Source organism: Misgurnus anguillicaudatus, chromosome 6 (assembly GCF_027580225.2).
Source record: "Misgurnus anguillicaudatus chromosome 6, ASM2758022v2, whole genome shotgun sequence".
Taxonomy (NCBI): domain Eukaryota; kingdom Metazoa; phylum Chordata; class Actinopteri; order Cypriniformes; family Cobitidae; genus Misgurnus; species Misgurnus anguillicaudatus.
The window spans coordinates 27,410,717-27,423,680 of NC_073342.2; the positions used below are offsets into that span (position 1 = coordinate 27,410,717).

A 12,964-nucleotide genomic window follows, 5' to 3' on the forward strand; every position below is an offset into this window, starting at 1 on the left:
TTTGAAATGAATATGAATCATGTCATGTATCGTTATATAATTATACACAGATGTGTGATACTTAATATGAGGATTTTAAGGATTATTCATAAAAAAACGCACTTGTCAGTCAGGTTAAAGAATATAAGCCATGAAAAATTATTAAGAATAAAACAAAATTCAAGTGGTGTTTTAAGTTTTAGGTTACTTTATTAGGTCGTTATTAAGATTAGAAAGTGGATAAATATAGATTTTGCTAATAATATATCAAATATAAAGTAGAGAACTGTTAAAAGTACAGTATAGCGCCCCTTTTATTATTGCGAAACGGCGCCCCTGCTGGTCTGATAAAGAATTGCGCTAAATGAAGAAAAGGGCCTGCTGGCATGAATTATCAATGCACTCTGTTACTGGAAGCACCATTATAAAGACATTAAACCTCTCTTCCTCTGTCTCCTGTTATCCATCAGATGAGGCATGCAGGAAACCCAAAAGATCAGTAGGGCCCTGCAATAAATCACTCATCCATGCAGTAAGGAGCATTTTCATCTCAGTCACATAGCCATGCACAATAATGGACAGGACTGCATGTGATATGGGACCGGCCGGGGCAGCACAAATCATTATCCACTTTAGGAGGCACCATGCAGATCAGTCTCTGTCTTTGGCATTGATGCAGGGGTCAGGTAAGTTTAATATGCCAAGATTAGTGTAAAGTCGATATATTGTCCAAGTAAAACGGTGTCCGATGATCTACAAATGCAATAAGTGAATGCAAAGATTTTGGTGTTGTTTTTTTTTAAAGACACCACCTGATTTGTTACGTGCAATTGTTTCTCCTCCCGAGGTTTAGTATTTAGATTAAGCATTTCTTTAAATGGACATAAAGTTTAATTCCTTATTTTAACCCATAACCTCATGACATCATCTTAGCAAAAGGCCAGCCATTATTCTGTCAATGGACTTTAAACCAGCACACTCAGCGTTTGTGCCTGACTTACATATATGATTATACTGCCATCTGGTGGCGGTCTAGTATTACAGACTATTTTCGAACTAAAACCAGCTTCTGTTTCTTTTTATTAATTATGAGTCATATTATAGAAGCCCATTTCTGCCACATAAAAAATAATGTTCTGATAAATCATAATTATGATATTAAAAAGTCATAATTATGAGATTCATTTTTTAATAATAATTAAAAAAGACTTATTTTTTTCAAATATGACCTTTTATCTAATAATTTTGACTTTTAAAGTCATAATTTCCACTTTTAGTCTCATAATTTTGACCACCTTTTTTAAAAAAAAAAATACATTTTATCTACTTTTAAAGTCACAATTTCGACTTTTATCTAATAATTATGACCTTTTTAAATTTTATCTCATAATTTTTACTTTAAAAGTCATAATTTCGACTTTTAGTCTCATAATTTTGACTTTTATCTCATAATTATGACTTTTAATGTATGACGTTTTTATCTCATAATTATGACTTTAAAAGTCATAATTTTGACTAATGATCTCATAATTTTGACTTTAAAAGTCATAATTTTGACTTTAAAAGTCATAATTTTGACTTTTTGTCTCATAATTTTGACTTTAATCTCATAATTATGACTTTTAAAGTATGAAATTTTTATCTCATAATTATGATTTTAAAAGTCATAATTCGACCTTTTGTCTCATAATCTTGACCAGGTTCTTTTTCAAAAATTACCTTTTATCTCATAATTTTGACTTTTAAAGTCATAATTTCGATTTTTATCTAATAATTATGACTTTTTAAATTTGATCTCATAATTTTTACTTTAAAAGTCATAATTTCGACTTTTAGTCTCATAATTTTGACTTTTATCTCATAATTATGACTTTTAATGTATGACGTTTTTATCTCATAATTATGACTTTAAAAGTCATAATTTTGACTAATGATCTCATAATTTTGACTTTTAAAGTCATAATTTCCACTTTTAGTCTCATAATTTTGACCACCTTTTAAAAAAAATACATTTTATCCACTTTTAAAGTCATAATTTCGACTTTTATCTAATAATTATGACTTTTTAAATTTTATCTCATAATTATTACTTTAGAAGTCATAATTTCGACTTTTAGTCTCATAATTTTGACTTTTATCTCATAATTATGACTTTTAATGTATGACTTTTTAATCCCATAATTATGACTTTAAAAGTCACAATTTTGACTAATGATCTCATAATTTTGACTTTAAAAGTCATAATTTCGACTTTTTGTCTCATAATTTTGACTTTAATCTCATAATTATGACTTTTAAAGTATGAAATTTTTATCTCATAATTATGATTTTAAAAGTCATAATTCGACCTTTTGTCTCATAATTTTGACCAGGTTTTTTTTCAAAAATTACCTTTTATCTCATAATTTTGACTTTTAAAGTCATAATTTCCACTTTTAGTCTCATAATTTTGACCACCTTTTTTTAAAAAAAATTACATTTTATCTACTTTTAAAGTCATAATTTCGACTTTTATCTAATAATTATGACTTTTTAAATTTTATCTCATAATTTTTACTTTAAAAGTCATAATTTCGACTTTTAGTCTCATAATTTTGACTTTTATCTCATAATTATGACTTTTAATGTATGACGTTTTTATCTCATAATTATGACTTTAAAAGTCATAAATTTGACTAATGATCTCATAATTTTGACTTTAAAAGTTATAATTTCCACTTTTAGTCTCATAATTTTGACCACCTTTTTTAAAAAAAAAATAAATTTTATCTACTTTTAAAGTCACAATTTCGACTTTTATCTAATAATTATGACCTTTTTAAATTTTATCTCATAATTTTTACTTTAAAAGTCATAATTTCGACTTTTATCTAATAATTATGACTTTTTAAATTTTATCTCATAATTTTTACTTTAGAAGTCATAATTTCGACTTTTAGTCTCATAATTTTGACTTTAATCTCATAATTATGACTTTTAATGTATGACGTTTTTATCTCATAATTATGACTTTAAAAGTCACAATTTTGACTAATGATCTCATAATTTTGACTTTAAAAGTCATAATTTCGACTTTTTGTCTCATAATTTTGACTTTAATCTCATAATTATGACTTTTAAAGTATGAAACTTTTATCTCATAATTATGACTTTAAAAGTCATAATTTCGACTTTTTGTCTCATAATTTTGACTTCAAAGTCATAGTTTCGAATTTTTATTTCATAATTATGTCTTTAAATGTCAAAATTTCGACTTTTACCAGAACAGGCTTTTTTTCCACCTTGGCGGAAAAGGGCTTCCATAAATTAAACTAAACAAAATTACAACATTATTTTTCATCATGCATTACCGAATTAAACATGATGCACAGATTTGATATTAAACAACAGATAATATCCAGTACCTATTCTTGCATTTGGCTTTTTATGGATTATCAAAATTATATTTCAATATTTATGTCCCTGCTTGCTGAAAATTGGTCTGACATTCAGTTTAATAGAAAAACATGAATATAAACAAACAGGCACCAATCAGTGAACCAGTATTATTTTATGAATGATGCAAAGATGTTCAGAAGCAATAAAATGTACCATCTGTAGGAGAATATTACTTATATTTTTATTATATCACTGCACCGACTCTTTGAGGAATACATTCAGAATGTGCATTTATAATACATATTTGTTGATTTTTTTATACATATAATTTAAATACTACTTCCGGCATTATTTCATAAATAACTTTTGGCTTTACTATTTGAATTGATTTACACCGCATATGGTCTTAAAAAATAAAAAAGTCATAGATATTAACATAACAATGTCTCTCGACTCAGAGAATGATCTATTAAAGCATTTGCAGTCACAATCCATGAGGTTTTGAGGTTGGTGCTCTGCATTTTTGTTTTTAAAGCAACGACTTCTGTAGCAGCAGATGTAAACACAGATGCACAGCATTACGATGAGACACATACAGTATGTGGCACAGAGAAACAGGACACATGGCTTGTGAATTAAGCCAACACATTCAGAGCATCTGTGAGAGTCTTCAGGTCTTCTGTGATGGACTGCAGACCCAGCTTGACCTTCAGCGGGTTGTCCAGCACCTCTATGCTGTTTGTGTACGGGTCAAACCGAACATAAAATGGCCTCTTGATGCGGGTCACATACTCTCTGTGTTAAGAAACAAACAATTATTTGTTTAAATTGCAATTACAATCAAGATCTTCCTATTGGCTGATTTTCTTCATAATTTGGTCCTCCGAGTCATCAATTTAAAATATTTTAAGTTTGTAATGAAAGATAATATTTTGTCTACAAAGTTCAATATTTAAGCATACACCTTTAAATTAAAATAACATTTCAGTGTTTCTGAACTTTTGAACTGTAATGCATATTGCATGCATAAAATAACAGCAACTAAAATTAAGTTTTTTTATATCTGTTAGTTTTTTTTATTATTATTTATTATTCTTTTAGGGGCGGTTTCCTAGACAGGAACTTTCGCGTGCTCACGTGAACCTTTTGCTCGCACGCGAAACTATCGCTCGCACAAGTGCGCACACAAAAGTTTCACGTGCGCACGCGAAGGTTTCATGTGAGCACGCGAAAGTAAACGTGGTAGTTTCACGTGCGCACACAAAATTTTTTTTTTGCTCCATGTCCCCTTAGGGGCTCCATACTGGTGCACTGTAAAAAATACTTTGCTGCCCTAAAAAATTTTGTTGAACCAACTCGGATTTACAAGTCATTTCAACTTACTATTATTTATCTTGACTAGAGATGAGTTGTTATAACTACAGGTGAGTTGTTATAACTTATAAATTTAAGTTGACTTTTCTCAACTATATTTTATAAGTTGTGACAACTAATTTCTGTTGACATGACTTGTAAATCCGAGTTGATTCAACAAAAAATCTCAAGGCAGCAACGTTCTTTTTACAGTGTGTGCATCTTGAGACTAAACAATGGCAATGTTAGTGAAAGCTGACATCAAGTTAGGACAACTTAAAGCATTTTAGTCTAAGACTAGACTTAAGCCTTGTCCAGGAAACTGACCCTTAAACATGAATGACACATGCATTTCTTTTGTTGCTTATACTATGAATTCATAACCAATTATAAGACCTCAAACCTTCTGACCTCAGTTTATCTGTGGCATCGGCGAAGCTCTCAGACACGAAATAGACGGGTTGGTAAGTTTGGTCTTGGTACGGCTGCACAGCTACAGCTTCCGGATCGAACTCTCTTCTCTCTGGCTCATCGGAGAGGGAATGCTAGGAAAGCGTTTAATTGACGGCATAAATACGGATATCCTAAAATTGGCCACTTAAAAAAACAATGGGCACCTACCACCAGCTCTCCGTAAGAAGAGAGCAACCCGGCACCGTACGCTTTGAGCGTTCCTCCCTGCTTACACAGTCCAAACTCCACCGTAAACCAGTATAGCTGGTTTAAGAAAGCAAGACGGTTAGTGTTTTTTGGCTGGAGCGCAGAATTAGCTTGACAAGACGTGAGATGTGCTTTATACTTACTGTTGACAGTTTCTCAATGTCTTCATCAGAGGCTCCAAGTGATGCAAGACCGATACTCTGAGACACAACAGAACTTATGGTATATACAGGATGCATATAAATTAACATTTGGATATTTAAAGAAACATGATATATATGAAAAGCTCAGATGCACCCTCTATGGGGTTGTTTCCGGGACAGGGATTACCTTAAAACTAGTCTAGGACTAGTCTAATCTCTGTCTGGGAAACCTCCCCAACGTGTGTCTGACATGTTTTCTTGTAAATTAGCTTTTTTATCAGGCTCTTATGTTTAGATTCAGTAATTTCACTTATATGGCAATGAAAAGGTTATTAATCAGTCATTGAAATGCCTTATTTTTATAAATGTCACTTCATTTCAATGGTATTTAACCAATTTGACTGCAAAATCCTCCACTTTTAAAAAAACCTTTCTGAATACAGATAAAAGGCTCAAAAATATCAGTCAATATCCTAATATATTTGGTAAACCTCCAAAAAAATCTCTTGCACCTTGATGCACATGCACTTAGAAGACTTTGCAGAAAAATCTATCGCATGCTCGCGTGAAAGTATCGCGTTTGCGCGTGAAACTTTCGCATGTGCGCGTGAAAGCAAAAGTTTTACGTGCGAACGCGATAGATTCACGTGAGAATGCAAAACTAAACTTTAAAAAAAATTCTGCACAAGGTTTCGCAAGAGCACATGAAAGTTTCACGCCCATTTTGGGTAGCTAAATTTTTAAAAATATATATTTTAAAGCATTTATATTTATGTCACATTAAAAGAAAAACTGTATGTTACAAACCTGTAAACATAAGGTTTGAAAAGGATAAAATTAAATATATTTTCAACTGCAAATATATATATATATATATATATATATATATATATATATATATATATATATATATATATATATATATATATATATATACTTATAATTTTATATTTTAAACATTCTTATAAATGTTATGCTTATAGTGTATACATTTTATACAAACTTTATATTTTTCCGGTTGTAAAATAAGACATGTATTTGTTGCCCCTGAAATAAAGGTTTAAATTTTTCATTTTCAAAATCAAAAATATATTTAATTAAGCTTTACTTTCTACCCAATTTATTATGGAGCCGCTAAGGGGACATGGACAAAAAATTAAATAAAGTTTAGATTTGCATGCGCTTCTGAAACTATTGCGTGCGCTCGTAAAACTATCGCGGGCATGCGTGAAACTATCGCGGTTTGTTTCGCGTGCGATAGTTTCACGTGTGCACGCGAAAATAAACGCGATAGTTTCACGCGTGCCCGCGATAGATTCACGAAGGCACGTGAAAGCGACAGTTTCATGTGCGCATGCGAAAATTGCATGTGCGCACGCGAAAATTTAACTTGCGCACATGATAGTTTCACATGCTAAACTTTAAAAAGAATTCTGCACATGAAGGTTTTGGCGAGAGCACATGAAAGTTTCACGTGAGCACATAAAACTAAACTTTAGATTTTTTTACTCCAATGTCACCTTAGGGACTCCGTAATTTATTTAGCATATATTTAAAACATATTTTGGCCAGAGAAATTTTTTTTTTTGCCGTATGGGTTCTGCCGACAAACCTGAATTTCTGAATGATCTGAGGTCATGATTAGGCAGATTTGAAGTGAAAGTATTTGATAAATGCACCGCAAGCAGTCTTTTAATGGCTTTTGCATGAGCTTTTCATATACATACAGACAGTATAGATCTATTACCTGGGAAAACTGTGCGAATGTTCTATCAGCCAATATCGGTACATGACCAAGTAGTTCATGGACACAGTCCCTGTTAAGAGAATACAAGAAGTGTTATCATTTAACATTTTACAACTAAACTGTCCTATTTCAGTGTCTTTAAAGGGACATATCACTTTTAAAACAAAAATATGCTCATTGTCCAGCGCCCCCAGAGCCAAACACCTGATTCTTACCGCTTTAAAAGCACTTTTAGCATAGCTCAGCACAACTAACTGAACCTGACTAGACCACTAGCATCGCGCTCAAAAATGACCAAAGAGTTTTGATATTTTTCCTATTTAAAACTTGACTCTTCTGTAGTTACATCGTGTACTAAGACTGACGGAAAATTAAAAGTTGCAGATATGGGTAGGAACTATACGTAATAATCAAGGACTTTGCTGCTGTAACATGTCTGCAGCAGGCGTAGTGATATTACGCACTGCCTGAAAATAGTCCCCTTTGTAACTTTCAATGGCAGGGGAATATTTTCGGGCAGTGCGTAATATCACTAGACATGTTACATCAGCAAAGTCCTTGATTATTACGCCAGAATGAGAGTATAGTTCCTATATCTGCCTCGAAAATCGCAACTTTTAATTTTCCGTCGGTCTTAGTACACGATGTAACTACAAAAGAGTCAAGTTTTAAATGGGAAAAATTTCGAAACTGTTTGGTCATTTTTAGCGCGATGCTAAAGGTCTAATCAGATTCAATGGATTGTGTTAAGCTATGCTAAAAGTGCTAGCGCCAGACCCGGAGATCAGCTGAATGGATTCCAAAACGGTAAGAATCAAAAGGGAGCTGGAAAATGAGCATATTTTCCAAAAAAGTGGAATGTCCCTTTAAGGATCTAAGTAACATTAAAAATATATCTACGTGATAACGTGTCTAAAATATATGCTGCCAGTACAGTAACTATGCTCACATAGTAGAAAAAAGTCAAGAGTTTGGGTGTCTTACGGTTCAGGGGAGTGCATGGGTGAGGAGGCGTGTCGTATGTACTGTGTACACTGAAACACACGAAAAGCCAAACTCGCCAGAAAGTCTCGTGCAGACAGGAGACCTGCGACTGGTCTCAACTGAAATCCAGTACGCTCTTTATGAACGAGAGACAGAGAGGAGACATGCTAGAATAAGAACAACGACACACACTTTATTTTAATGATTGGTTATCATTTATGTCCATCCTTCATACTGAAGGTCTGCTAAAGGAACCCCTATAAGGCCATATGACTGACACGTAAAGCAACCAATTAGCTATGTGTGCCGCGCATGCTTAGGGGTGAGGAAATGCCTCCACAATAACAGACAAATCATTCATTCACAAACATTTCTGAACAATTCAATGCATTATACCGATGCAGAAGGTCATGGGTTTGAACCCAGCATGCTGAATAAATGTATAAGTTGCTCTGCATAAAAGCGTCTTCCAAATGCAGAAAAAATGTAACATCAGTCCTGTCTTAACAGATTTCTAAGATAACTTCTGCATGTCATGTTGATTATATAATCCAGTTATTACCTTTCAGGAAGCGGGACACATCCTCAAGCTGAGGGATGTTATCGGGGCTGTAGCCACAGTGTTTCTCTAGTAAATGAAACGCCTCTAAATGTTCACTACAGGCGTGGGTCGTGTACAGATCTCTGAGGGTGGAGTAAACCTCACGCCTGTATGGACACACATCATGTTAAAGTGAGTATTTATGATTATTTCAGTATAAGAACGGTTCCAGAACTTAACTTACCACGTTCCAATTTCCTCTTCAGTATACTCGACTCTAGGAATGGGCTCTCCTCTGGAAAGAGACAGGTGTCAGTCAAATCTCCATAGCCTGAATGTTTAAAAAGCAGTGTGTTGTTGTTATAAACATACTGTTTGTATTTAAAGGCAATGTCTCCAATCATCTTCCGTCGTTTTCTGTAAACAGGGTCAGTAAAACCCTGCAAAAAAAAATAAAGATTTATATCAGGACAAAATTAGATTTGATATCTATGCTACTTGAAGACAAGTTAAAAAATATACGCATGGCTTTATGACTGTAAGCTTTTCTATAGCAAGAAAGTATTTTTGTATTATTAGGAGGAAGCATGTAATTGGCTACTTACCGGATGATCCTGATCCAAATCAGGGTCATATTTGGTGACAAGGTGATGGCATTTATCCAGTTCAGCTATTTTTCTTGGAAACCAATGAACTGAAGAAAGACAAAGATATAGTGCTAAGAAAACGAAATGAGAGATACGAAACATTTGAATGGCTCGGCAGACGTACATTTCACCTCTCTGGTGGTTTTGACGTCCTCTGCACTTCTCTTTAAGGAGCTGACCAGCGTATTGACATCTGACAGATGCACTTCACATTGAACGTAATATTCCAACTCTTCCAAACCGTCTTTAGGTTTTCGACTGGGTCTGGTCTCAAGATGGTGGATCTTGGCTTCAAAGGTCTGTGACATTTAGTTGTACGGCATACATCAGTTTTATGTTTTTTATATATATTTTATGCAATTAACATTTTGTATTAATTCCATTAGACTGAAAAATGTCTTATATGGTAAACACTCAAACATAAAAAAATTATTTAACATTATCATACATAAATTATTTAAATACACTGAAAATGCAACATGTAGTTAAAACAACTTGGTTTTGCAAGTTGATTCCACCTACTATTTTAAGTTTTGACTTTAAAAGGTTGACAGAATTTAGCTGAAATTGTTTAATTGTTAAGTTAAATTAAATTAAATTAACATAAACATATATGTTGATTTGACAAATATTCTACATTTTTTTATTCATTTAGATTAATAAAATATTTATAAATACATAAATAAAAATAATTTTTAACTCAACCACTTATATTTCAGATTTCAAACTGATTTCAAGTATCATCAATAGTAAAGGTAAATGCTAAAAATTATTATTTGGGGGGAAAATGTAACTATATTCATCCAAATATAATCCTTAATGAATTACTTTTATTTTTACTTTATTTTGTTCATTTATTTATTTTTAGGTCGTTCATTTACCTTGAAGCTTACACTGAAAAAAATGATTTATTCAATTTACTTAATTTTTTAATGTAGTGGTCGCAATTAATTTATCTAAATCATTTAAACAAAACAAAAAAACTGAAAAACAAAACAAAACAAAAACTTTTGTTTAAATGTAGCTTAAATAAACTGATTGCAACCACTTACCTTAAACAAATTGAGTAAACTACATGAATCTTTTTTTTCAGTGCATCCTGGGTTTTGATACGATTTTTCGAACTTTTGCCCAATTTTTAACACACCTGACCATGTTTTTATTTTCTGGTCCTTTGTGGCATTTCTAACAATATTAAGTGTCTGGTCCAATTGATAAGGCATTATTTTTAGTATCTGGTCACGCAAATACGTTACTATTTTACGTATGGACCAACGTGAAAATGTCACGTTTTGCCGCGTTTGGGCGTGGGCTGTCGCGTTTTCTGTTTGTGTCACTTTCACGTGTTGGTTGCTCAACTTTTTTGTCCTAGTTTCTTACCATTGTCGCTTCGGTTTAGGGTTAGATTTACATAAAATGACATCCTTACCTAAACAAAATCTAACCCCAACGTCAGGCGACAATTGGTTAAAGTTTAGAAAATATAAAAGAATAAGTATTGTATCTTTTTTTTTAAGAACCAATACTTAAAGTGACAAATACTTAAAGTGACATAAAACACAAGCACCAAATCTAACCCTAAACCGACGCGAAAATGGTTTGAAAATAGGACAAAATAGTTGAGCAACCAAAACGTGAAAGTGACACAAACAGAAAACGTGACATGCTCACGTTCAAACGCGGCAAAACGTGACATTTTCACGTTGGTCCATACGTGAGATAGTCACGTATTTGCGTGATATAGGGTTGAAAAGTCTTACCTCAAAAACCTTAAGAGTCCGTGAAAGCGCTGGACTGTTTGAACTCCTCAGAGTAAAGAAGAGACTGAGCAAAGCTTTGCCATCGCTCTCCTCAAACACGATCTGCTCGCTCAATCCCGCCGCCTCCGCAGCCGCCGCTGCAGCCTCGCGCTCCTTACGCGCATCCTCGATCAAACTCTGCCGCCTTCCCACAAACTTCTGGGACTGCTCAAATCACACAAGGACAAGCACAGTTTAATAATGTGTGCTGGTTTTGACTGTAAGATGCTACAGCTGCAATAATAATAATAAGCATCACGCTAGGCGTAATCATTTATTCCTGCTTACCTTGGAATCGGATGGAGGTGATTTACATCTCCAAAAGCGCATAAGAACTTCAATGCAGTCTATGTAAACCTGTCGTATAGCTTAGACTTAATCATATGCATGTGTTATAGACGCTTTTACTGTAAGTGCTTTCTGTGGCGTTCCAGGTTATCAGTGCGTAATGCTATGCGTAAAATACTTACGCGCCTCAATGGCACCAATATGCAATGCAATTCAGAATTAATTATATGTTATGATGATTAATACATTAATGTCGTAGCTTGTCATGGTTTTCTATATAATCGAGTGACATTAAAAGGACGATTTACTCTTACAAAAAATAACAAATTTAGAATCTATTCAAAGAAAAAATATGGTTACAATATGGTTAGCCTATCCTTTCAAAATGTACACCAAAGGGTGCATATTAGTACCTCAAAAGTACATGTAAATGGTACATATTACGCCCTTTAAACGGTACTGTAGTACCTATATTTCTGACTTTGTACCTTAACTATAAAAAACTAAAATGGTTCATTTTCATCAGGGTACCATTTGAAGTTGCGTAAAACAGTATTTGGACACGTAATTGCTTCATATGCTGTTATTTTGAATGTATGTTTTTATTTAATCAAGTTGCAGCTTTAAACAAATAATGATATTTTTAAAACCATTTAGCAGTTAGTTTTAGTTGCTTCGTGACAATGTGATACGTTAAAATTATCCTCAATATACCCTATATTAAAATAGTAATACTTTTAGCATCCTATAAATATGCTTACCTTAGTTGGCTCGTGCTGTCTTCTTTAAAACAAAAACAGCTAAAATTTTATATAAAATATAGATGCTAGGTTTAAAAATATATAAAAATCCAAGCCACTGTATTTGCGTATATCTATAGGCTATGGATGAATTGACGGTATCCAAACTTTCAAACAAAGTTTAATACGCAGACAATTATTCCTACTACCGTAACATATTCAAAAACAGACAATGAGTCGGTATGACAATATTTTCTTTCTTGTGCAGTTATGGATAAATAAATAATGTGTGTTATAAAAGTGAATAAAGTTTGTTACCGTGATGGAGTCGGAGCGCTCGAGTTCAGACGCGGCTCTTCTGATGCTCTTCGTGGATGATGTGGAGCTGCTTGACTTATGCATATTCAGATGGTAATGGCTGTCTTGTGGTCTCTTGGGATCGCGAGCCAAATTCTTCCATCTCTTGTCTTCTTTCTCTCTTATTTATAGAGGTCATTTCTCTTGTGCTGACGTCAGACTGATCCCCTCCTTTTCCTACACACATTCAAGCCTCTCAAGCAACGCGTAATGTGATTCTCTGCGCGTAACTGTATTTCTAGAAGTGTATTACGCTTCAACCACACAAATATTTGTAAGCATTTATCTTAATATTTATTTGTATTTATTTAATATTTAATAATAATTTTAACTTAAAAGTAAGACCTT

General features: G+C 33.1%; 1 protein-coding gene across 1 annotated transcript; it reads right to left on the reverse strand.

The window, feature by feature from the left end:
• Nucleotides 1-3,584: 3,584 nt before the first annotated feature.
• On the reverse strand, nucleotides 3,585-12,735 carry th (tyrosine hydroxylase). Its single transcript, XM_055193345.2, has 13 exons — nucleotides 12,578-12,735; nucleotides 11,193-11,396; nucleotides 9,557-9,731; nucleotides 9,391-9,479; nucleotides 9,158-9,225; nucleotides 9,030-9,080; nucleotides 8,807-8,952; nucleotides 8,245-8,380; nucleotides 7,261-7,330; nucleotides 5,514-5,570; nucleotides 5,332-5,427; nucleotides 5,122-5,255; nucleotides 3,585-4,152 (listed from the first exon to the last, which is right to left on the reverse strand). The coding sequence occupies exons 1-13, from the start codon at nucleotides 12,659-12,661 to the stop codon at nucleotides 3,993-3,995; spliced, it is 1,470 nt and encodes a 489-aa protein (XP_055049320.2). The 5' UTR covers nucleotides 12,662-12,735; the 3' UTR covers nucleotides 3,585-3,992.
• Nucleotides 12,736-12,964: the final 229 nt, after the last annotated feature.